Source organism: Rhinolophus ferrumequinum, chromosome 23 (assembly GCF_004115265.2).
Source record: "Rhinolophus ferrumequinum isolate MPI-CBG mRhiFer1 chromosome 23, mRhiFer1_v1.p, whole genome shotgun sequence".
In the NCBI taxonomy this organism is placed as follows: Eukaryota; Metazoa; Chordata; class Mammalia; order Chiroptera; family Rhinolophidae; genus Rhinolophus; species Rhinolophus ferrumequinum.
In genome coordinates this window covers 9,013,837-9,040,471 of record NC_046306.1, presented here as the reverse complement: position 1 = coordinate 9,040,471, position 26,635 = coordinate 9,013,837, and the positions used below count along the sequence as shown (strand labels likewise).

Below are 26,635 nucleotides of genomic sequence, written 5' to 3'. Positions count from 1 at the left end.
TCTTCCAGGCAAAAGAGGTTTAAAGCATAAGAGGGATTCGTGTGAGGGAGATTCTTTATTTCTGGCTTTGGCGATGGGAGACCACATGGTAAGGAATACTGGAGGCCTTGAGAAGGTGAAAGTGGTCCCAGCTGGCAGCTGGTAAAGAAGCAGGACCTCAGTCTTACAGCCACATGCAACTGGATGACTCCACCAAGAAGGATCTTGGAGGTGGATTTGTCCCAAACCCTGCACACAAGATCTCAGCCTGACCCATATCTTGAATCTCAGCCTTGTGACACTCTGAGCAGAGACCCCAGCCACATCATGACAGACCTCTGCCCTGCAGAACTGGGAGCTCACACATGGGGATTGTCTGAAGCGGCCAGGTTTATAATTTGTGACATTGCAATAGAAAACCAAAACCTGCTCTGTTAAGAAAGCCTTCGTGGAAGGCCCCTACACCAGCTCCCAGTGTCGCTTAGTGGTCAGAGACAGGTTCAAATCCTGACTATACCGCTCGCATGGGACGTTGGCGGGTCTACCTCCCTGGCCTCCCAGAAACCTCAGTTTCCTCATCTGTACTATGGGAAATTAAATGTGTGTAAAGCATCAGAGAGGGTATGTCGTAAGGGCTCGTAGTAAATGCCCCGGAGCCATGAGCATTGTACATGTTGATGATTAGAATCAACTGACAACTAGAGCAGCGGTGCACCAGGGACGGGAGCGAGCCCTGACCCCGGTGTCCTGGGAGTTCCAGGCCACTTGGGGAGTCAGGACACTAAAAAGAAAGCTCCAATTTTGAGGAGAGTAGGTGGCACGTGCATAACAGTCTTTGTGGGCACAGTGGGGCAAAGACCAGGCCTCAGAGCTCTGAGCTCCCCTCAGTCTGGCGCGGGCCGGGGTAGTTCCCTTCATAAGAGCCCCTTTGCACTGAGTTTCCTGAGGAGGAATTTTTTATGGATTCTGCTGCTAAGCCTCTGTCTGAAGCCTGAGATCGAGGTCTTGTCCTTGTGAGGATGTAGAAAAGCTGGGAGCCTCGGACACTGCTGGTGGGAACATGAAATGGTGCAGCCACTTCGGAAGACAGTCTGGCAGTTCGTCAGATGGGCGAGCATAACGTTATTCGACAACCCAGCAATTCCATCCTCGGTACACACCAAGAGAAAATGAACATATGTCCAACAAACTCTGTACACAAATGTTCTTGGCAGCATTATTCGTAATAGTGAAAACATAACAACTATTCAAACATCGTCAGCCGATGGATGGATAAACAAAAGGTGGTCCATCCATACAATGGGTTACTATTTGACCCTATAAAAGAATGAAGTGCTGCTATATGTTACAACGTGGATGAATCCCAAAAACACTATGCTGAGTGGAAGAAACCAAACATAGAAGGCCACGTATTATATGATTCCATTGCTATGCTAGTCTAGCCCAATCCATAGAGACAGGAAGTAGATTAATGACCACAGGATTAAGTAGCAGAGGACAGTGGGAAGGACCGCTAATGGGCACGTGTTTCTTTTGGGGGTGATGAAAATGTCCTGGAATTAGAGGGTAGTGATGGTTGCTCACCTTTGTGCATACGCTAAAAGCACTGAATCGTATACTTTAAAAGGGTGAATTTTATGGTATGTGAGTTCGATCTCAATTTTTTTAAATAGATTTTTGTTTTAAAGTCCTGACTGTTACTGACTCGCTGCTTGAGCGTGGATGGATGACTGGGCCCGAGCCCCCAGTTCCTCGTCTGTAGGGTAGGATGATAACCACAAATCTGCCAAGATCACGTAAGAAAATACAGGAAAGTCGTGCTCAGTAAAGGGACATGTTAGAGTGTTCGTGCCCAGATTAGTCGCTGGAAGAGTAGAAAGTTGGGGTGATCTCTCAAGGGTCTGCCTCCTCCAGCAGCTCTGCTCCCTAATACACACACTGCCGGGCTGGTTTTCCTCGTCTGTCCAGCCCCTGTCCCCTCCACCCTGAATGCCCTGCGTGGTCTTCTAGTGCCCCCAGCAGCACCTCCTCTGAGCTGCTTTCCTGTTCCCAGCAGAGCCCTAGGGAACGCTGTCCCCCTCCCGAGTCCCTTGCAGGGAGGTGCTAATGGCAGGCAGAATCACGCCTGGTCCTTTCATCTCCGAGCCAGGCTCTGAGCAGCTTCAGAAAAGGGTCATGTCTTATGTCAGTGGGTCCCAAATTTCAGTCATTTAGCACCTTCACAATTCCCCCATATTCGGGCACCAGCTGTATCATATGTTACTTAACACTTTTCTTTAAATCAACTCACTTTTCAAAAAATAGGTGTATTTGGAAAGGACACTTTAATCATGACTGTAAACGAAGGGCCAGTGTAATTTGCCATCAAGAATAAACATAAACAGGAACCGCAAAACGGTCACACTGGACATAAAACCGAGTTCAAGTGCAGGGTTGCCTGCGAAGCCTCTGCATTTTGGGGGAGGGGGCGCAGTGAGGGGGCCTTAGCGAGGCATTACAGACATAGTAACAACAAACAGACTTTCTCATTAGCATAAGCACCACCGGAAGATCGTAGAAAAGGGACCTACGTGATCTGTGAGTCACTGTTATTTAATGCCTGCACCTCTTAAACCATCTCCCCTTATCTCCTGCAGGTTGTAACTTAACTATCACCTCCTTCTGAGGCCTTTCCTGGTCCCTCATTGAAGTGGGACCACCCCTGCCTCCCCCCCATGTCTCGACCCCGTTCCTGCTTTATTTTCCTCTCTGGGATACCTTCGGATGCGCTATACGCCGCTGCTTTGTGCTTGTCTGTTGTCTGTCACGTCACCCCAGCGAGAGTACAAGCTCTAAGAAGCGGTTTTGCTGCTCACGGCCCCCGGCACACCCAGAAAATGCCTGGTCTCTAGGAGGCATTCAGTAAACAGCTCCTGAATGAACGAAAGGATGAATGAATGAATCTTGTGTCTCCAGCAGCTTTGGACTCTCTCACACTAGCTTTGGACCAAATCTTACAAAGGACGTGACCCAATAAACAGTCGTTGCGTGAGCAAGTGAATGAATGAATTCATCAGTCAATTTTTGCCTGGATAGTGAAGTTCCTAATTTTTGCCATAACCCAATACTTGTGTGTATATGTTTTCAAAGTCCCCAGTTCTAAATTCCTCCTGCAGATTGTCTCCAGGACTAAAAGAACGGAGCCTTCTTTGCCAAGAAAAGAAGTTGAATTCTCAGGCCTCCAGTTTAGGTTAAATAGTGATGATTGACCAGGAAAAGAAAGTTGGGGACCCCAAAAAGTTGTGGGGAGATGGAGGAGTGGGGAGAGACAAATTCCCCAGAGACAAAGTCTTCCTGTCCCTCCTGCCCAGAGCCCCTGGCACTCTGCTGAGTGGGAGAAGCCAGCCAGACACACAGGCACGCTGCAGTTACTAAGTGACCCTAAGTATATCAAGATGGACGTCTTGACGCCAGCCACTCGCAGTGGGTCTGGAATGAATTGGGAGGTTGTTAAGATCTCCGACTTAAGCCTCTTCTCACAGGAAAAATATTTATTTCACTGAGCTCTGCTTTTTGGAAACCTGCGCCTGTAACAGTCTGCATCGATCTAGCAGAGTTTTGGCTACTGCTGGCTTTTGTCTCCTCTCCTGTCTGGGGCCGTGTGTTGTGTGTGTGTGTGTGTGTGTGTGTGTCCAAGATTATTAAGCAATCAGCCATAAGACACAGCCAGGACACTCTGCTCTACTTTAACCAGAAAAAAATGGACACAAACTGAGTTTGTGACATGAGACATAAGACTTGGGTGTTTTTTCTGTAAAGATGTCTGCTTGCAAGAGACAATTATCTTTCCTTCCCCTTTTATCTAATATATATATAGTGTAATTTGCCATATATATATCTCCTTGGTTTGGGGAAAAAACACAAGTCTGAGGAAGAAAAGTAAAACTCACTCCTACTCTTTCAAGGAGCCACGATTAGCTATTAGTGCACAGGTCTTTTCATTCCTTTTCTTTCTACTCTTTGGAACCTAAGAGTTTGAATTCCAGCTTTGCCACTTGCTGGCTGAGTGATCCTGAGAATCACGTCACCACTTGGAACCTCTGTTTCCTCATCTGGGAAATGGAGCAATAATAGTACCTACCTCTTTGGTTCATTGGGAGGGGTAGATGATAGAAATTACATACAGAGCTTAGCAGAGTTTCTGGCACATAGTAAATGCTCAATAAATTGTACCTATATTTATAGGATAAATATATACAATTTTTATACCTTTGTTTTCATATAACAGTATAGCATATACATTTTCCCATTTCACTATTCTCATAAGCATTTTTAATAACTGCAAAATGTTCTATTGCAGGCCTACACCAGCATTTTTTAACTGTTCCCTGTGGATAGAAATAAAGATGGCTTCCACACTATTACAAAGATTGCTGTAACTAGCTTCTGTAGACTCAAATCTTGGTCTGCATTCTATGTTCTGTCTTTAGGATGAATTCTCAGAAGTGGAATTATTGGATCAAATGGTATGAACACTTCCAAGAACCTCAATATATCATATTTAGCCCGATGAGTTGCTTTTCAGAAAGATAACTCACAGGTTTGTATGAGAGACTCCATCTCACCATGTCCAATGAGGACTTTTACCTTTTAGTTGTTACTAATTTCACAGGCAAAAAATGTCATCTCATTCTTTAATTTGCATTTTTAAAATTTCACTTACTATTTTTCTAATACTGATTTTATTAGCACCAATATATTGAATGTTTACTATATGCCAAGCATGGGCTTAGATCTCTGTAAAACATCTTAATTCCCACTCTGGGTAAGAGTGAAAGTAGGGCTTTGAACAGATATTTGCACCCCCATGTTCATAGCAGTGTAATTCACAATGGCCAAAAGGTAGAAGCAAACCAAGAGTCATTGACAGATGAGTGGAGAAACAAAATGCAGCATATGCATACAATGGAATATTATTCAGCCTTAAAAAGGAAAAAACTTCTGACACATTCTATAAGATGGATGAACCCTGAAGCCATTAGGCGGAGTGAAATAAACCAGTCACAAAAGGACAAGTATTACATGACTCCACTTCTACGAGGTACCTACAATAATCCAATTCTGAGAGACAGAAATTAAAATGGCGGTCACCAAGGGCTGGGGAAACGGGGAATGGAGAGTTATTGTTTCATGGGGACAGAGTTTCAGTCGGGGAGAATGAAGAAATTCTGGTGATGGATGGTGGTGATGGTTGCACAACAGGGTGAATGTACTTGATCCCACAAAACTATACATTTAAAAATGGTTAAAATGGTACGTTTAAGGTTAGGTCTGTTTTGAAGCAATAAAAAAATCTTAATCTTCGTGACACCCTATGAGGTTGATATTATTACCCCCCTTCTTTAAAACATGATGAAACTGCGGCTCAGAGAGGTTAACACACATTCCCAGCATCACACCGCTTATAAGTAGTAGAGATAGGCTTAGATGCCAGGTCATACTCCTGAAGGGCATGTTATCCTACAAGAATTCTGTGAATGCAGGAGTCTGAGGGAAAATTCAACCAAACTCAAGGTACCACGTGGAGTCAGCAAGTACACTGTGCCAGACGGAGCTGCTGGCCCTCAAGGTTCAGAGTTCAGTTCTAAATTTATTCTCTAACCTTCTTGTGGTTTCTAAATATGGCCAAACAGGTTCTTCCAGCCTAATCAATGACGTGGGTGCATTGTTTTGAAGATCAAACCTTTTTCCTGGTATGAAAGTAATAAAATAATGCAGAGTTTGTTTGGAAAAGCAGTTTGGCCGCCTGTTAGCAGCCATCTGAGAATGATCCTGGGCTCACTGATGGCAGACACATGTGGTTGTTGACTGATTTCTCAGGGACCCATTTCCTGAACCCGAGCCTGAAGTTCCCCTACAGGATGAACCAGAAAAACAGAGCCTTGGGAAATAACTAGGCAAAAAAATTCTACCCTGAACCAGACTTAAAATTTCCCTAAAATTACTAGTTAAGAACAAACTAGGCTTCTTTAGATAGTCTCCAGGCCAGGGAGGAAATACAAGGTCTTTGGGGACTCACAGGCTGAGTTCCCCCTTCTCTGGGACGGTACTGGGGTAGCTGACTTGTCCCTGACCCCTCCTCAGACATGCTGCCTCCACTGAGGTGGAGCAGGCACGTGACCCTCGTGGTCTGGCCACTGATGACCCGACCAGCCCCTTGGAACAAGCACCCGGGAGAGACCATCCATTCACTGGCCAGAAACATACAACTTCTGGTGCTTGGATCAAAAGGATGAGCCTGGGCGTCAGATTCAGTCCCTCAGGAATGCAAATCAAGAGATACAGGACATTCCAGTTGGTATAGATATTTGGAGTTGGAATGACCATTCTGGGGGCATAACATGCAGACGTATGTGGAAGAAGGGGTAGGTGCTATGGCATTCTGGATCTCGGTGATTGTACTGAGCGACTGGATCAAACTTCACCTGAAACCCACCCTACCACTGGACTTTTCAAATTGGTTTTATTCGATTGTGTAGGGTTTGGTGTGTTTGGGTTTTTCTAATAACTAAAGGGAACGTCTCTATAACCTTAAAATGCGTCCTTTTTTTTCACCTGAAATTGTCAGAATAGATTTCGGATCCCTGGAGCCCACACAGACCACACCAAAGCCAGCAGGAGCCCTTTGGGAGAGTTTAGGATTCCAAGCAGCATCCTTGCACATCCCAGTGACGAGTCCCCCTTTCTGGATCCGAGACCCTTGGAGGAGGGGCACAGAGTTTAGGACTTTGCTGCAAGAACATGGTGTCCTCACCACGACTCCTTCTCGTCTCAGAACTGCTGTTATCAGGATGTCTCTGGAGGTTGGACAAAGGGTGAAGCCAGAAACAGCTGAGGCTGAAGGGCAGGTCAGGGGCCTGGGAGAGAAGGGGCAGGCTGCGATGGGGCAGAAATACGTCTTCCATTTCCCTTGGGTCCCCCCAGCACAGCTGTTTGTCCACAGTGAGTTTAGCTGACAATGGGGATGGATAGCTTTCACGTGACAGGCAGTGATCCAGTGCCCAGGGCACTACCAGGGGTAAACCGAGTCTCATTAAGGCAAAGCGGCTTAGCCATGAGAAGTGGCCTTGGAATTTGAACCTGCTTCTGATGGGCTCCAAGTATGGTACCTTTTCCAATACACTGTAGTGACGCTCTGCCAGCTACAGGCCCTTGCTGTGGCCACACGTGCCCTCACATTTCCCTTCCAGCTGTTTCTACAATCAGCAGCCCCTCCTCCAGACGTCCCTCAGAGGCTGCAAGAAGTTGACTACTGATGAGGAAAAGGATTAGCCGCAAACTTGACGCTCCCTCCAGCCCCTGCCAGACCCGCCGGAGGCGTCGGTGTGTCCAGCCTACCTGGGAGGGTCTGCTTTTGTCGTCAGATGGGTCTGCCTTGAGTAGGATCAGATCCCCTGACACAAGGGAAAGCCAAAAAGAATTAAAAGGAAATTTCCAAAAGGAAATAAATCAGCAGTAATAAGTGATCACATCTGTGAAACTGAATGCTTCTCGAGTGCCAGGCCCTGGGCCTGGGTTTGAGCCCAGGTGGTGATATCTAGGTGCTGCCATAATAACTGCAATGCCGTCCCCGGGGAAACAGTTGTAGGCGTCGAGGCCCAGCACCCGTCGGCATTTCTCCAGCCAGGGTTCCCCCAGGGCCTTCCTCTCGGATGTCCCAGCACTGACTTTCCACCATTCAGTTCCTGCTGTCTCTCAGAGCCCCCACGGGAGTCAGCTGAACAGGAACCAAGATACGGACTCCATCCTGGTCCCACACTCACTGTCTGTGTGCTTTGGGGTAAGTCAGTGCTCCTTTCTGAGCCTCAGTTTTCTCACCTGTCAAGTGGGGGTTGGGGGTTGTGCTCAACTAGAAGTTTTCAAACTGCTGACCGCACCTGTTTGAGGGCTGTGAGCTCCATTGAGGGAGTCAGGACAGGCATTTTCTTATGTTATTCTGCCTCCGTGGTGACATGTTCCCGAGTGCCCACCCCGTCCTTTGTGGGAACGACCACGTACTTCTCTGATCCCACCCGGTACCCTGCTCAGAGTTGCTGCTGGGCACAGCGAGGTCCATGCTTCTTAAGTGACTGACACACTCTGTTCTGTTCTCTTCCACGATGCCTGCCAGCCCGTGCGTGTGGCCCGGTCAGAATGAGGGGCGGGCGGGCCTGAATTGGAGCGCGGCTCCGCCCTCACTGGCGTGCGGCCACGGGCAGCACTGCTCCACCTCTCCGAGCCTCTGTCCATAGGGAATAAGGTCACCTACGTCATAGGATTGTCTTGTGAATTGGAATTAAGGTAATGCATGCAAAGCCCATAGCTTTGTGAGAGGCACACGGAGAGCCCAATGGCAGCCCTTTGAAACAACAGGCTCCTTGAGGGGTCAAGACACCCCGCCATGCCTTCCTACAGCCAAATAAGCAGCTGGTACTTTGGCACCTATTTTCTGCCTGCTTGGCTGCGGCTGAGCAGGGAGAATACCAGCTAGAGACTTACTCTCTACCTTATGGCTTTCTTAGACTGCTTGCCAGACATCTTTTCTCCCCTCCAAGACAGCCCTGTCCCCCCGCCCCCCCAGATGGAATAACTCCAGCATCACCCCCTTTTGAGAATGTGTGTTTGGTAGAGCATGGTACCTGCTTTCATTGTATTTAAGGTGAGGCACCAAACGCCCACCAAGATCTCTGTGGACGGACAAATGGTCTGACTGGTGGGTCCCCCGTGTGCCATCCTGCCTCTGTGACCACCGGGCTGTGCTCAGCTCCAGGCAACACTCAGCAAGAACCAGGTCAGTGGCCGAGCTTTCTGGTTGCCTCTGACTTCAAGTCTATTTCTCTTCCACGTGCAGCAGCTGTCTGGAGTGGAAAACTCCCCTGAGGGACAGACCTCCTCTCAATGCTCGAATCAGGCAGAATCCTACAGGAAAGGAAGCTGGCCGAGAGTGGGGAGGGTCGGTCCCTGAGTTCCTGTGTGACATGGGGCAAATCGCACCAAATCTCAGGGCTTCAGTTTCCGTGACTCCATTGGCTTGGAACAGAAATTGCACATAGGTTTCGGCTCAAGTTCTAACACCAACTGACGGGTACGGGTTGCTTCCGGTGTAGCGCTGAGATGGATTCTGAGGCTGTGGTTTGCTCACTAAGAAAGGGTGCTGTGATTGATTGGCAATGTCTGCCATGAACTGAATGATGGGGAAGCATGGTATGTTTGCCACCACATATTTGCCAACCTAACCCAGATGCTCCTCAAAGCTTAAAATGGCTCAGATTCTTAAGAGCTTGTTGGCTCAAATGAAACTTAAGATCTCTCTTTTGATTTGACCTTTCTTCTAAGAGCACCCCAGGTTTCTCATGGTCAGTGACCCCTTACCCTTTTCAGTGCACACCATCGAGGCCCATTCAGACCACCACATCTTCTAGCCACCGTGACGGGTTCAGACAAGGAAATGTCCTCCAGGCCAGGTCACTGACAATCAGCCCTAAGATCTCCTACCCTCAGCCACCCCAATGGATCTGGCCATCCTTGAAGCTCCACCTAACCCTAGACATTTAAATTCTGTGAGTCAATACATGGGTTTTCTTGGGGTTTTTTTTTGCTTAAGCCAGTATGAATTGGGGTTTCATCACTTGTAACTCAAGGAGTCCTAATGCACACAGATTCTTTCTTTTTCCCAGTCAGAACCAGAATGGGCACCAAAGAAGGGTTTGGCTAACGTGACAGAAAGAACATCTGGGCTTTGTTTTCTTCTTCAACCCAGCCAAGACAAGAAGCTTAGAATGCAGAGCAAGGACACCAATTTCTTCAAATGTAGAAGCCTGAGAGACTCCTCCCAATGGGTCTCTGAAAGGACGGCCTCTGGTTTGGATGAGTAGAGTCCAAAAGAGGGCAAGTTGTCTGGAATATCCTTCTGTTCCCCCCAAGACAAAGTTTTGATGCTTTTACCTTAGCTTCCTGGGGCACTGAATCTAACTTGGTTAAAGTTTGTTTAAAAACATTGGCATAATGCACACACACCCTTGGGAGGGAACAATTAACCAACAACTAGCAAAGTTAACGTCCCTGCACACCCGTCTTGTCCAGTTCAATAGACCAGAACCTCCACCCCGTCTCCAGAGGAAACTTCCCTGCCTTGTCCTAGAACATTGCAAAACTGGGTTTCTGCTTTAAGTTCTTAACATATCCTCACCCAAGCTCAGCTTACTGGCCTGGCTCCTTCACAGCGAGGCCAGGGCATGGACTGTGATTCAGAACTAACAGCTCTGGGCACTTCTGGAAACTGGCTTCTGAAGTTTTATTCTGGGGCAAATTCTTCTGTGCCCTAACAACACTCCCCTCCGGCCCCTGCCATCCATAAACCTGAAATGCACAGCAGCAGTGGGAGGATAGTGAAGGCTTTGAAGTCATATAGACCTGGGGACAAATCCTAGCTTGTCTCATTCTTCCTATGTCATCATGGACAAGTTGCTTAACCTCTCTGAGCGTCAGTTTTTCTTTCTGTAAAATGGGGATGAAAATACTACCCACTGAGCAGGGCCCTTTCTGAGAATTCGATGTTACAATGCCTTCACAATGCCTGACTTAGTGAGTGGTCTTTATAGTAGTAGTCATGTCATTCTCGTTTAGATCACCCTAGACCAGGGCGGGAAGGGAGGAGAATGGAGGAGAGAGAGAAGGGTGTTTGGGATGCCCTCAGAATTCCTGCATCATTCCACCATGGGGGGTCATAACTTGCTCTCCGCAGCCTCCCTCCTTTGAGAGTTGGCCTTTCCAGCATGCTGGGTCAGCCCCTAGCCAACTGCCTAGCAGCTGCTTCCTTTCAAAGGTGACAGGTCGATCTCTTTCTTCCCCAGATGGGGAAACTGAGGCTGGGCCTCCACCCAGCGTCCAGAGTCTGTTGACAGGGGCTGAGCTGTGACGGAGGCTCTGGCCACCCAGTCTGTGGGACTTTGATGAAGCAGCCTTACGGGGCTGTGACAGTTTTTACACACCCTCGTTGCTATTTGTGTCCCCACTCAGCATAGTTAGCACAACTGTGACGAATGAAGTGTGTGATCATTTCTCTAACAGGTAATAGTTTGAAAAATATTACTGTACTTTCCTCTTTGCCTTTCTGGGTGGACAGCCCTCCCCTGTTGGTCCTCGGATATCTGTCTGCCTGGGAAGGTTTGGATTTGTACAGAGGAATACAGAGCAGGATGGTGGTAATATTTAACTCCTCATAGTCAAAATAGGTTTTGCCATGAGACAGCAGACTTAAAAGACACCACTGTGAGAAAACATTTTTTAAAAGTCCTCTAGCTCCCAATTACATGGCAAAGGCACAGACCTTTCCCAAGTCCTTGGGTAAGTAGAGAAGGTCTCCTTTCAGCCATGATCCCAGAGGTGCTATCTAGGGCAGAAGGGGCCAGTGCATAGACGAAGGGAGGACAGCCCCTCTCTCGCTTTAGCTCAGAGAGGACAAAAGCATGTAGGAGGGTAGTGGTGAACTCAGGGCTACCTGGGTTCAAATCCCAGCTCTGCCACTTACTACCTATGTCACCATGAGGAAGTTATTTCGTTTCTCTGGGCCTCACTCTCCTCATCTGTAAAATGAGACTTACGGGACTTCCTCACAGAGTTGCTGTGAGTTATTAAATACGTCAATGTGTAAGGTGCTTAGAATGGACTTTGGTGTATAACCGGCCTTCTACGTGTTGACTGCTTCTATTTATTTGTAATTTTTTATACACACAGAGTCAGCTCCAAGGCAGGGGTTTGCACTGAGCCTCCAGGGGCTCGAGGAGGAAGCTGCATCGAGACCACCGCCCACCAGTTTAGGGAGGGGGCCCTGGAGATGCTGTAGGTTGAAAGAAAGGAAGCTCCGATGTTCTGCTGTTCTGGCTTCACGGGGTTCCCCCCATCTCCCATGGCCAGGATGGAGCTCCACACGTTCCTAGTCAGGTGGGGACACACTACTGGGGCATGAGGCAGAGTGACTGCAGCAGGGGCTGGCGGTGACGGCCTGGGTGAGGGACCAGACGCAGTGGAGATAAGGGGTATCTAAGCCAAGGTAGAGACAAGGGAGCCAGGTAGGGCTCCAAGCCCCAAGTTCTGCCGGCCGTCAGCTGCAGCCACAAATGCCAGAAAGGCAAGCATCGACTTTAGGCAACAGACATGGCCACAGACCCCACTGCAGCCGCTCCCCGCACCGCCAGGAAGTCTTGTCATCAATGTACCTCCCAGACACAGAGCCGGGTGATGCCATCCTAGAGAAGGGCTGGGAGGGAGCAGAAGGAAATCTGAGCTGAGCATTACCGAAAGGCCTAAAGGACTGGGTCAGATTAAATTGACCAGATTACACTAAATCTGGTGTGTTTCCTCATTGCGCTAGGACTGGGGTTTGTGAGAAAGCTCAGATCAGTTACAAGAAATAAAGAAAAGACATTTTTCCCTGCATACACATGTGAGTAATGGACAGCCCCGTTTTAGTCACCAGGCGGGAGGCTCCTGTGGGCGGGAACCACACCTGTCCGCTCAGCTCTGTCCAAACCAGAGTGGGTGCTCAGTGAACATCCACGGAGGAAGTGAATATGAGGTTCCATTGTGACTCTGGGTGGCAGGAAGCCAGGACTGGGACCGGGAAGCAAGAATTCTTGTCTCGGCTTCCTCAGGGGCACAGGCTTTGGACTCAGACCCTGTTGGGCTCAAACCCAACTTGGGCTTGACCTTTGTGTGGGCAGCTTCTGACATGGCCTCAGTGATCCCACCTGCTGGCAGTCCCGCTCTTCTTAAGTTCTTAAGTGTGAGTGGACCCAGTGACTTGCTTCTGATGACTAGAATATGGCAAGAGTGATGGGATGTCATCTCTAAGATTAGGTTTTAAAAGACAGTGACTCAGCTCTCTCTCTCTCTCTCTCTCTCTCTCTCTCTCTCTCTCTCTCTCTCTCTCCCCACACACACACACACACACACACACACACACACACGTATGCATGCATGCACGCACATGTGCACACACATCTTCTTGGCCTGCTTACTTTGACAAAGCAAGCTGCCACACTGGAGAGGCCGACATGGCTAAGAACTGAGGCCTTCAGCCAATAGCCAGAGAAGACCTGAGGCCTCCAGCCAATAGCCAGAGAGGAACTGAGGCCCTCAGTCCAAGGACCCGCAAGGAACTAAATCCTGTCCATACACTGAGCGAACCTGGAAGTGGATCCTGCCCCAGTTGAACCTTGAGATGGCTGCAGCCCCACCGCCACCTTGGCTGAGGCCTGTGAGAGCCTCTGAAGTAGAGGACCCAGCCAAGCCATGCCTGGACCCCCAACCCACAGAAGCTTGAGATCATAAACACGTGTTGTTTTAAGGGGCTACATTTTGGGGTCATGTGGAATGTAGCTGCAAAAGACTAAGGCAGCCCCTCGGTAGCTCTGCACCCCTGGACAAGTTACTTTATGTGGGTACCCTCATCTAAAGAGGGGCATAAGAATTGCACCTCCTCACCTTATAGGTCCATTACAAGGACCAATACAACGAATAACTGAATGGATGGATGAGTGAATGAGATGACTGGTTGGAGCAATGAGAAGATCACAGAATCAGGAAAGAAAACCCAAGGGGCCGATCGGACTGAAGCTGTGAAGAGCTTTCACTGAGCAGCTGCCACAAGGCCTTTGCACCCCTGGGAAGGTTCCTCGCCAAGGGGAAGCCCTGCCTGTGTCCTCACTTCACCAGCCAGTTCTTCCTGAGGCTCCCAAGGACCAGTGCTCAGAGCCGCCAGGACGCTCAGCATCCTTTGCCACCCCCACACCGGGTTCTGCTGTCCCTTCTTCATGGATTATGTTCCCTCTGGGGCTGCTGTTGCCCAAAAGCTGGCCGGGCTTGGCGCCATGGAGACAAACAAGCTGATAGCCACAACATCTGATAGCCCCAGAAACTGACCCTCGTGGGAGAGCTGCAGCCAGCTGGCATGAGTACCACGGCCTGGCCACAGCCCCTGGGCAGTCAGTCCGGGGGGTGACAGGGACAAAGGGGAGGGGTCACACTTCAGCCTTCACATGGTAACAGATGCCTGACTCTCAGTTGGGAGAACAGACTTTCGACCTGGACACGCATCACAGGACCTGGGAGCCTTAACGAAAGACCGTGTGACACTCAGACCTGAGTTGGACCCGTCGTGCTGCCCACCTGTAAACCAGGCTTGATTGCCCAGAGAGGGCACATCTGTCTCAGCTGGAGCTGGAGCCACCCAAGCAGAAGTGCCACAGGGGCCATGTGGCCAATGTCTGTCCTTCCCTCCCTCCTAAGTTGGGGAATCAGATGCTTGATGTTCACAGGCCTGGAGACTAGTTGGCAGCCCACAGGCAACTCACCTGTAACAGGTAGAGGTTTGGGAGGTAATCCCAGCTCCTTTCTTGGTCCTCCCCACTCCAGCTTCTCAGATGCTAGACACACAGGCCGCCCCAATTGGGTAACAACCATCATCGGTACTGGTCTCCCAACTGCCCTGAGGGGCAGGTGCCAGGAGCAGGCTCCTGCCCAGGGTGCAGCAGGCAAGTTAGGAGCCTGGCCCTCGACCCACAGTCGGAGACTGGAGTGCTGCTTCTCTCTTATCCTAGCTTTGGATCTTCTCTATGCACCACCAGCAGCACACCCTATCTTCACCATGACAGCAAAGGTCAGCATTAATGAGAACTCGCTCCGTGCCATTAGCTCAGGGAATCCCCACAAACCCACCCCCCCACAGGTAGGTTATGTGAAACAGTAACCTGGTCAGTAGAGGCAGCAGGATTTGAACCCAGGCAGTCTGGCTTTGGGGCAGCGCTCTCTGTGATGTGGCCGGCTCCTACACACTGGTCAGCCATCCCCAGCAAAGCTCTGCAGGCTGGCAGTGTCCTTCGGGAACCCCTGATCTCCCCAGAGGCCACCAACCCACTCGCTGGCCAGGAGAAGGCTCCCCAGCTCTCCCTGCTGACAGCACAATATTTCTTGGCCCCAAAGCCACAGTTGTTGGAAACTCTAATCCTTCCTTCCTGACTCTGAGCTTATGGCTCCAAGAGACTCCTAATGCACACGCCTCCCATTAACCAAAGCAAGTTCTCTCCACGGCCACAACCCAGGCGTGTAAAAATGTAAACTGCCGTACATCGTATGGCAGCATGCTTGTTTATCTCTGTCAGACCCCATTCCGACCCCACCAGGCCCCCTCTCCCCTCACTGTCACCCTAGGAGGGCCTTGGCCAGGCCTGGCCTAAGAAGTCAGGGTTTGCGGACCCGACAGAGTGAACCACTTTGCGAGCATTTGATAGCGTTGTCTCAGTGTCGAATAAATCACACTTTAATGGACCATCTTTCAATTTGTCGCCCAAGTCAAGACTCCTAAAATGTTACCAGATGTTAGGGATGAAATGTGTGCCTCTGGCATGCTCGTACACCCACAGGGGTCACGCCGGCTGCCCACCCACAGGCGAGCCAGGCACCAGTGATCCGAGGCAGAACACAACTTCACGTGTGCCACTCTAAGGGCAAGATTCCCTTCCTCCCCCTTTTCATGGCCTCTTTGGGGGACAGGTGTCTGGAGGAATGGTAACAACCATCATCGGTACTGGTCTCCCAACTGCCCTGAGGGGCAGGTGCCAGGAGCAGGCTCCTGCCCAGGGTGCAGCAGGCAAGTTAGGGGCCTGGCCCTCGACCCCCAGTCGGAGGCTGGAGTGCTGCTTCTCTCTTATCCTAGCTTTGGATCTTCTCTATGCTCCATCAGCAGCACACTCTATCTTTCTCCTAGGCCGGGAGAAAGTAGGTCTCAGATAGCTGGGATTCTGAGACAGAAAGTATGGTGACTCCAAGCTCCTAGGCGGAGATTGGACATCTTGAAACCTTCCCAGCTTTGCAGTCAGACAGCAAAGGGTGTGAAGTCCAGATTTTCTGTTTACCAGCTGTGTGACCTTGGGCAAGGCAGTTCACCTCTCTGGGCCTCAAACAGAGGTAACCCACAGAACCCACTTTGCAAAGTTGTAAAGAGGGCTACATGGGAGAAGGAAAGAAAGGAGCTTAGAAAAATGCTTACACGTAGTATGTGCTGCACAAACCCTGTGGTAAGAGGAGCGTTAATAACAGTTAATAAGTATTAGGTGGTGTCGTGAATTGAACAGTGTCCCCCCCAAGATGCATGGCTCCCCAGAGACTTAGAATGTGACCTTCTTTGGAAATAGAGTCTGTGTAGATGTAATTAGTTAAGATGAGGTTACATGGGATTAGAGTGACCCTAAATCCCATGACTGGTGTCCTTGTAAGAGGAGAAGAGGACACGCAGAAGAAGGCCAGGTGAAGGCAGCAAATATCCACTCATTTGCTTCCTCGTTCAGGGCAAATCCAGTGGCACACTGGGCAGGGACCTGGGCAGCGTCAATGTGCAAGGAGCCCTCTGGCCCATTTGATGTCCTCAGACAATTCCTAAGGTATCCCTGGATTTACCCTCTCTCGATTGTCTGCAGTTGCTGCCACTAAGCAATAGGATGGAGGGAAAGTAACAAAATACAGGCAAAACCACCCTTACGATGCAACCCAGCAAGAAAGTTCCCCGACCCGGGTCAGGAGTGTTTTTCCACCAGGAAACCAGAAAGTTCATCTGAGTTTCTTCACCCTTTGTCCCAAGATGCAAAAATGTCAGAAATGTGCAAGGTCTCTGGCCACAGAGGGACACTGGATCTCACCCCCACGGTCCATTTCCTGCATAGGGCTGAGGGTCAGTCAGGGGGGAAGACCAGTGCTCTGAGAGTCGGGACACGTGGGTCGGCTCTCGCTGGGCCTCGTGCTTGCCATGGGGCTCAGGGTGAGGGTCCCCTCTCTGGACCCCAGTTTTCTTCTCTGTATACTGGGGGTGATAACGTCTGGCCCACCATCTCACAGAAGGGCCCAGATGATAACCGCAGCTCATATCCAGCTGTTTTCCTCTGTTCTCCCGAAGGAGTCAGCAACATGAGAAATGGGCCCCCTCTGTCAGCGCCTCCCCAGACCCTACTTCATAACAAGGGGACTTGGCCCTGTCGGTCAGATGCACTTGCACTCACTAACACCAACTGCATGCAGGACACCGTGCCGGTTTCCGGGAGGATATTTACAAGTGTTTCCCTGATTGGCAGTATCAGCACTAGTCCCCACTGACCGAGCACTGGCTAGATCCAAAGCATTAGGCGCTTTGCCTATAGAATTCTCACAACACACCGGCAAGATACGTATCACTAGAACCCCCATTTTCAAGAGAAAACTCAGTTCAGAGGGAGTAAGTTGCCCAAGGCCACACAGTTAGGTTGGACTCCTTTTAAACGCTGTTTCCAAAGCAGACGCCGCTGCCTGCAAGTACCCATGGCCCAGTGGGCGGCTCAGGTGAGACCCGGCCACTCTCACAGATGTGATATTCCTAAGGGAAGCTTGTAGTTCTCATGCCCAATACAGGGTCAGACCATGCACACGTTACATCGCTGAGACCCCAAAACACCTTCCTGAGAAGCTGTTACCACGATTATTATCGTGCTTGTGTGCATGAGGACGCGGAGGCCCAGGAGTGACATGGGTGGTGGCCCTCAGAAGTCAGAGCCAAAATCTGGCCCTCCTGACTCCACATCTAGGGTTTCGTTTCCCCCGTTCCAAAATGGAGCTGCATACCCTGGATGCTAAATGTACACAGAGAGTCAAGGGTGCTGGAACGAAGATCCTAGGGGGTGTCTTGGAGGAAGAAGATCACAAAGGATAGGCAACACCTGTGTGGCACAGATTTCCTCTCCCCAGATCACTTCAGGGCATTTACGAGGTAGCTGGGGGTGGGAGGGCTCCCGCCACCCACCCTGGGACCGCAGTCCCCCAGGGACTCAAGAGGAATCTGTCCTGCATCCTGCCCGCCCCTCCACACCGGCCTGCCTGCATGCCAGGCCAGGGCTGGCCCTTCGCCCGCACACCTCTCTTCACTCTGCAGGCCCCAGGAAGGAAGGTCCAGAGCCAAGCTTATCGTGGGGCTCGCATACCTTAGGGGAGGGCTGGGTACACAAAGCCACAGGTTATTCAATGCAGCATTATTTGCCGTCACAAAAGGCTGGAACTGATCTCACGTCCATCAACAGGAGACTGGGTGAAGATACTCTGGCACAGCCACACAGGACTCACGTGTCAGCGGAGGAAGAGTGGGAGGGTCCCAAGCAAATACTAAAGGCTGACGTTTGTGAAGGATTTGAGCCATGGTCAGGGCCTCTCCCAAGTGTATTAACCCATTTGATCCTTATGTCAGACTCAGGAGGAGGGACCCCAATCATCACTTAAAAATGAGGAAACTGAGGCACCAAAAGGTCAAGTCCCTGGCCCCGGCCTCATGGCTATAAATGGTGAAGATGGAATTTGGAGCAGGCAGTGGGCATCAGAGCCACACTCAGAACCACTCTGCCACACAGCCTCCCAGCCTCTCCATCTTGCCAAGGTCCCCATCCGCTAGGAGCACCCCGGAAGCTGGGAAAGAAGAGAAACACGCAGACCGCCCTCAGCACTTCCCACCACGCTGGCCTGGGGGAGCAGGTGTCATTAGAAGAGACTTGACTGGAACAGATTGTGATAACTCAGACTCGGTGGTAGCCAACTCCTCTCTCCCGTCAATTACAACCTGCGGGGCCCACTGATTATTTTTATAGCCTTTCCTGGAGTCATGACAAGGAAAACGAAATGATCCACAGGCCCCCTTTCATCACGAACAGCCGGGTTTCACTGTTGGGGGTGGAGGAAGGAAAGAAAAATGACTTTTTTTCCCCCACTTTGAGCTAATCAACAGAACTGAAGCCCAGGCGGCCAGCGTGTTGGTGTTGAGAAAAGCTGTTCTCAAGCAGAACTAATTGGCAACAGAAATGGAATTTTCTCCCCTGAAAAAGTCGACATGCTTTATCCCTGGGAATGACCCTACGGAATAGGTATTCCAGACATGTCGTGTGCAACTGCCCGCACGCAGCCATCAGCCTCACACAGACGAGGCCAGAGCCAGCCTGGGCTGCTTACCACTCAATGAGATGGTGACAAAGGTGAACGGCCCAAACCAGCCCAGCCTGGAGGGGACTTGCCTCCTCTATTGCCAGCCCCACTTCCCTCCTCCCAGGGCCAGCCGTTGGCTTTGGGGTCCCCCATGCCCTGATTTGCAGATACTGGTCTGAGTGGCATTCGTCCCCTTAAGCAGGGAATTGGCCCGGCAGGCTTCCACCAATGAGCATATTCCAGGCCTTTCAGGAATGGGCGTATAACCCCACCAGAAACAAGGAGGCACGAGAACAAACAATTTAATGAGGCTTCTGAAAAAGGGAGCTCTTGCCATTTTAGAGATGCAGAGAGGTGATAAGTACAAAATTCAAGATAGTAGCCCTGAGGACACATAAGTAGATACCAGTAATTGTCAGAGTTCTAGGTCTTGGGTGGGTGGTGGGCAGACGTGTTTTTTATTTTAGAAGTAGGTACAGTGAGACTCCGAAGGAAGGGTAAAGTGGGCCATTGGGGTGCCTCCTTCCATATGTCATGATGAGATGATGATTGATTCAATTCTACCTGAGGTCCAGTTTGGAAGTCTTGAGGAAAGCTCTCTGGACCTGGATTTGGAACCAGGGATCTACCGTGTTTCCCCCAAAATAAGACTGGGTGTTATATTAATTTTGCTCCAAAAGACACATTAGGGCATATTTTCAGGGGATGTCTCGTTTTTTCATATACAATAACCTATATTTATTCAAATGCAGTCATGTTATCTTCTGGAACATCGTTATAACGTACTAAATACGTCCATCTGGCTGACAATCTTAACTGGGGCTTATTGTCGGGGTAGGGCTTATTTTCAGGGAAACACGGTAGGTGGACCCTCTCCCGGGGGTTCTCAGGCCCTTCCTTTTGCAGTGAACCAGGGACATGACTATTTGGTCCCTGGTGGGTGGAGGCATCCAGGGGTGCATTTGAAAGGAACACTATGCCCCCATCTGCCAGGTCTTCCCTCCCTTCAGTCCTTCTCCCCTGAGGGATGAGTTTGGAAGGTGGCGTTGGGAAGGTCCTCAGAGGAGGACTGGGGTGGGGGCGGGGGGTTCAATTCAAGAGACAATACGGTAACAGCCACCTGACCACAACAGAATCTATACCCCATAATCTGCCTGACTCCCAGGTTTCTCTGGACTTGGATCAGGAAGAGGGTGTTATTTTCAGGACCCTCCAAACCCACCTGAGACAGTCAAGGGGGTGAGTGCAGGGACCACATGAAGGGGGCCTGGGATGGCCAACCTGGCCTGGGGTTGGCCTGACAGGTACATCTGATGATGCACAGTTCCACAGACTCTCATTGTTATGCAGATGCTGGCCCCTTGGTGAGTCAACACAGGCTATGAAAATGTGGTACAGTAGTACCTCGGTTTTCAAACATCTCCGATGACGAACATTTTGGTTTACTAACGCCGTGAACCCAGAAGTAAATGCTTCGGTTTTCGAACACACCTCGGAAGTCGAACATGTCACGCGGCTCCCGCTGAGTACAAGATCCTGAGGCCTAGCTGCCTGCTGTTTTCGAACGTTTCAGAACTCGAACGGGCTTCCGGAACGGATTACGTTAGAAAACCGAGGTACCACTGTATTTGGAAATGAAATGGAGTTACTGGATAGAGGTTCCTGGTGACTCTGATTCAGGATTCTCCCCAAAAGTCTGGCTGTTTTGTCACACTTGGCAACATAGCAAAGCAAATATTTCCACAAGTATGGATTGAGGACCTACCATGTGCCAACAAGCATTCATTGAGTGCCTACTATGGGATACAGCATTGAACAAAACAGGCAAAAGAAAAACTACAAAAGAAAATCCCTGCCCTCAGGAAACTCACATTTTAGTAGAAGACATTTAAGAAAAGGAAAAATAATCGTATGTTGGATGATGATAAGTGGTGAGGAGTGAGCCATGTGGTGATCTGGAGAATGAGTGTCTCAGGCAGAGGGGTAAAGCAAGTGCAAAGGTCCTGAGGCAGGACTGTGCCTGGCACAATTGAGAACAGCAAGTGTGGCACGGGGGAGAAGGAGGGAGATGAGGTCCAGATCTGGCAGGGCCTTGTGGGTGTGGTAAGGACTTTGTCTTTTACTCTTCGTGAGATGGGAGCCAGGACTAGGGGGTGAGGGGAGCGTGTCCTGAGCACAGGACGGACAGGACCTGATTTCATTGACACAGGACCCTGCTGGCTGCAGGTGGAGGATACACAGTCAGAGACGCAAGAGGAGAAGCAGAGACATCAATGAGGAGGCAACTACAAGAGCCCAGAGAAAGATGATGGCCACTTGGCCCAGGGTGGTGGCAGTGGAGGTGACAGCGAGCAGTCAGCTTCCGGATTCAGGTTGAGGGTAGAGACAATAAAATTTCTTTTTATTGAAAAGTGGAAGCAGCTGGGCTCTCCTTGTGTGTTTTGGGGTCAAGAAAGTTTGAGACCTGGTTAGAAAGTAGAGGCTTGGTTATCAAAAGGGAACCCTTTTTACAATCTGCTGGGACTGTGTTACACAGGCATTGAAAGGAACGGTTTAGGTCTTCGTGGGCTTACAGCGTAAACACCCAGGGTGTATTGGCAAGTGCAAAAAGGAATATGTAGAAGAAAATGGAAAATGATCTCATTTTTGAAAAATTAAAATTATGAACATGAATAGATATGCATGGTCTGAAAGAATAGGCATATCTGACTCCACAGTGGTTACCTGGAGTGGGAGCCACTGGTATTTAAACTTGGGAATGCCCTTCCGACCACACAAAATAAAATAATAATAAACCCTGTTTTCAGTTCTTTTTAAAATTTCTGTGGGCCTGTCTTGCTTCTGCCGTCACAGTGTGCTTCTCTTAGCCAATGTCCCCACCTAGGCCCCCTCCTTGGCCTGGACTGTACGGGGAGGCAGAACTTGGGAAAGAGAAATATTTTCCTCTCGTGCTTGTTGGCTTGGGAGAACTGGAAAGGACCCACCTGGCTCCTAAAGTTTCTAAAAATAGAAACTTGTCTTAACTTGCCTATAGTTTTGGCTTAGCCGTTCCTTCTACTCGGTCCAAGATGTCGTTTGTATTAGGGAATCACGCGCTGTGCATGAAAAATACAGGATGGCAGGAGTGAGACCCGCCACGGAATGGAATTGAGCAGGGATCTGCCACTGAGGGGACGCCAGAAATGCTGCCAGTGGAGACGACGCTTTCTATCCCACCCGACCTGTGCATTCATTCCAGAGCTTAGGGCAGGAGAGAGGAGTCCGGCTGTTGGTTTGTTTTAGCCGAGAGGAGGAAGTGGAGGGAACTGTGTCCACAGCCCAGAGCCTGGGCTGAGGGGTGAGTGGTCTGTGACAGGGCTCCTGAGACCCTGGGCACAAGCATATGTGCTGTGGAGCCAGTGGTGTGCTGGTAAGGGTTTAACAGCCAGCTCTCCAGGAGAAAGTGTGTGTGTGTGTGTGTACATATGTGCGCATGTGTGTATAGAAATCTATGGAAGCTTACATACACATACACTTAGGTTTACTATAGATTGTACTGATGTAAAGCACATGTAGCACAGAATTTACAAATAAAAATTTATAATACCCCTTTGTGCAAATTTCATATCATCACTTGATTCACACAGAATGTTTTCATTGACTTTCGCCCCTAATGCTTGTATCTGGGGCCAACCTACGGTTATGACTGATGACCACCTGGAGTTCCTCGGGAATGTTGGCTGATATTTCCTTTGACTTCAAGGAAGGAGACAAAAGTGATCCACCAAAGAGCGAGTTGGAACTTCACTCATTTGTCAACAAAATGAGCAAGTTCCTTGACTTTTGGTGCTATTCGCCGTGTAAGAGCGAGAGAGAGCGAACACGCTTTGATGTTTAATCTGCAGCGTTAACGTTTTCCCTCAGTTCCTCACATCTAGACAATGAGCTAAACAGTAAGTCAAGCCCTGAGTTGTACTGTTTGCTGACTCCCAAGGTGGTCGACATCAGGCTACCAACTTGATGTTGCTTTAAAAAAAATAAAACAAAAGAAAAAAAGAAAGAAAGTGGGGAGAGGTAGTACTAGCACACCATTGTACAGAATCTCTGCCAGACAGCTACCATTGACAGACAGAGCCCCAGGATTACAGGAGCACAGATAACGGGAAAATGTAGTTTAAAACATGAAAAGTGAGGGTTTTGAAAGCATATCATCTTTGTTTTTAATGTAACTTAACTATAAGTTTCTGAAGTTTAATTTTCACTAATGGCTCTGTTTAGCAACCAGTTCACCAAATTCCTGAAAATCTGACAACCGGCTTTCGCAAGCCAGTTCCAGCTGGCTGCCACACTCGACTGTGTAGGGACCACATGGCAAGAGTGTCAGAGGCTGGGGAGGGAGCCATGCCTTCCACCTCCGCCCAGAACCCGGAGCAGCTTGGCCATGCTCAGAATGAGCAATGGCGACAGCGAAGCCTAAGTGGCCTTGGGGACAGATGCAGGAGGGCACAAATAGGATAAGAGATCAGTTTGTGAGCCCATGGGAGACGCCCCTTTGGAACAAAAACTGGAGGACATGGGGGGGTGCTGAGCTTCTGATGACGAGTAGGTCAGGGCTCTGTAACCAACAGACATCTGGGTTACATCACTCTGCACAAAAACGAAGCTGCGAGACGGAATTGGGCTTTCAGCAACTCATGAGGCTCTGCAGGCGCGTGCGGAACCGTGGACTGTTATCACGGCATCAGTGATGTGGCACTTACATCTTCAAGCCACCATAATTCCATCCTCCTCTGGCACCTTCTCTGATGCCAGATTCATGGGGATCACAGAGCAATTTTCCACTTCCCTAAGCTGTATCTGACCCTCAGACACCCTCACCCAAGTTTAGAACTTAAGTGCTCTCCAACCAGAGTCATGGGATTTTAGAGCTGAAAAGGGATCTTAGAGATTTCTTAAAATAAGCCCTTCATTTTACAGATGGGGAAATGGAGGCCAGGAGAGGGAAGCGATTAGCTCAAAGTTAAAAAGAAAAATCAAGGGTAGAACCGGGTAGGGTGACCAACTGTCCCCGTTTGCCCAGGACTGAGGGGGGTTTCTGGGACAAGTTGGTCACCCTAGACCTGGGACCACTCAGGTCTTGGCTCGAGCCCCAGGCAGAGGGCCTGAGCCAGTCCCTGGAAGGACAGGAGGCCTCAGTCAGTACACCGAAGAATGGAATTTTCCAGGGAAGAGAAAAGAGGAGGCCACATCTGGGTGCTGGGACTCCACCTCTGGCCAGATGCCTGGCACCAGAGGGATTTCCCACCTGCCGCGGCCCTGCTGTGCATTTCTTATCTCTTGGCTGCTGCCAGCCACAGCTGCAGGGATGTATATGCAAATAGCCTGCGATAATATTAACGTGTGATTCCCCCGGGGAGGCATGTGGAAAGCACTGTATGTATTTCACAATTCTATTTCGTCCAGAGGAGCAGTGGGGGCCCAGAATGATTTGAAACAGATTTTGGAAAAGGCAAAATAAAATTGGAACAAACGCTAGTAGAAGCATGTGCCACACTCTCCACCCCCAGCTCTCTCCACGCCTGCCCAATATTGACCGTCTTCTCTCACACCCAGGAGCCTCCTAGGACAGGGCAGCAAACACAGCAAATGACATTAGGCACTCTTCATTCAAGCCCGCAGTCCCAGCCCATCCCAGGACAGCGTGCCCCCTCCCGGGGCTGACATTCTATCCAAATAGCTGAAGGCTGTGCCACCTGCTGCTTCTTCCTCTGTCCCACCTCTCTGCCTCCCTCCTACAGATAATGCTCCCTCCTCCTTCACCCCTGCTTCCTGGGGTAATTGCGAATCACAGAACACAGAATACAGACTACTGGGTGTGGAGAGTTTAGCGGAAGTCAGAAAGACTGACGTCTGATTTTCATCTCTGCCACTGACCAGCTGTGTGATCTTGGGCAAGTTGCTTCACTTCTCTGAGCCTGTTTGCTCCATGTACGATGAGAAGAAGAAGAAAACCTACCCCACCGGAGGCTTGTGAGGACTCCCAGAGCTAAAGCTTCATAATACCCAGCAGAGTGCCTGGCACGCAGCAGACACACAAGGAATAGCAGTCATAGTAAGAGCCCCTTAAAGATTGCCTCGTTCAACCACTCCATTTTAGAGATGGACAAAGGGAGGCCCAGAGAGGGGAAACAAGCAGCCCAAGGCCACATAGCAAGATCACTACCTGGTCATCTTGGCCTCCACGCAGGCTCCCTTCTCAGGCTTTGGGAGCTTCAGGCCGGGAAGTGAGGAACCGCTGCCCTCCTCACACCTCGCCTCCCTCTGGAGTCTGGTCCGCACGCCAGCGCACACGCGACACTGGGCACTCACCATCAGCAGACCTGGACTTTCGGGGCCGTGTCACACCATCCTACTCAAAGCAGTCAGGCGTTCTCCATCGCGGAAGCACGCATCGCTCGGCTCTCATCCGCTGCAGGGCTCGAGGCGATGAGCCAGGACTCGAGAAAGCCGGTCCAGTCTGGCCACTCTGGTGTTCGCATCCGAAGAGCCCACTGTCCCCCGTCTTCCTTGCGGTGCCGGCTCTGATAGCGCAGCTGGATTCTTATCTGGCCTGTGTCAGGGTGCAGCCGGTCGTGGAGCCCGGGTTCCAGGAAGCCCGGCTGGGGGCCCCCCTGCAGGCCCTGCTCCCCCGGATGCTGCCTGCTGCTCTGGCCGCGGCCGATTGCCCGTCAGTGTCACTCTGAGCTCTGCCAGGGAGAATTCCATGCTGGCCCCCAGCAGTCGGGGCCCCCACCCCTTCACGTCCCACCCCCCACTCCCATCTTGGCAAGGGGACTGGGAAAGGCAGCTAGTTTCAAGTCCGCACAGCGTTTGTGGTGATGTCCCGAACTCTCCGCGATTAATCATGGAGCATCTGATTTCTGCTTTGCCTCAGAGGGGGGTGTGGGGACGCCTGGAAGTTTCTGTTTACTCCATTCTGCACCGGGCTGAGTGCTAATCACAAACAGACAGGGGCGCCGCCTCCCCCCGGCCCCCGCCCCCTCTTCCTCCTCTTACCTTGCCGCTTTAGCGTCGCCCTCCTCACACTCTCTCCTTGCCCTCCTTTCTTCCCTCTTTCTCATCTGTGCCCCTCCTCTGACCAGATCTGACCCTCCACGAAGCCCCTTCCTCTGGTCCTGGGTCCCCCCAAAGCCCATCATCCCCTCTGCACCTCCCACTTCTCCTGGATGAGAATTGGCTTGGCCTTTTTCCTTTACATCTTTATAGTTAGTGATCAGCCTCTTTTACTGCTTTCCCCTCCGTTTTTTTTTTTATAACCTAATTATTTCAGGGTTTGCCCCCAACACACACACACACACACACACACACACACACACACACACATTCCTGTTACATTTGTGTGTGTAAGACTCCTACAAACTTGGTGTCTCTGAGTCAAGGAGTGGGTCCCTGTAGGACCCGTGACTCATTTTGTCACCTCAACACGGCTCGCTTTTGGATTCTGCTCAGGGATGCACCCAGGAACAAAGTCCCCATTGAGGCCGCCAGGGAGAGGCCAGTCCTGTGGTGCCTCCCAGCCTGTAACACCTAGAGATGAATTTCTCTCTGCCTCTCCTTGGCTCCTTTCCATCCTACAGCCACGGCAAACAAGAAACCAAAACTAAACAGCCCC

At 50.2% G+C, this 26,635-nt stretch overlaps 1 protein-coding gene across 3 annotated transcripts in view; it reads right to left on the bottom strand.

Moving 5' to 3' along the window:
- The window catches only part of RIPOR3 (RIPOR family member 3), a 65,212-nt gene extending 39,327 nt beyond the window's left edge, over positions 1-25,885 (bottom strand). Inside the window, exon 1 of one of the 3 annotated variants that reach the window (XM_033095328.1) lies at positions 25,333-25,885. In XM_033095328.1, the coding sequence (XP_032951219.1) occupies positions 25,333-25,335 (3 nt within the window). In that variant the 5' untranslated portion in view covers positions 25,336-25,885. Of the gene's footprint in view, positions 1-25,186; positions 25,312-25,332 lie in introns of those variants that run through there. The other 2 variants (XM_033095330.1, XM_033095329.1) reach the window with 2 other exon arrangements.
- Between the last annotated feature and the right edge of the window lie 750 nt (positions 25,886-26,635).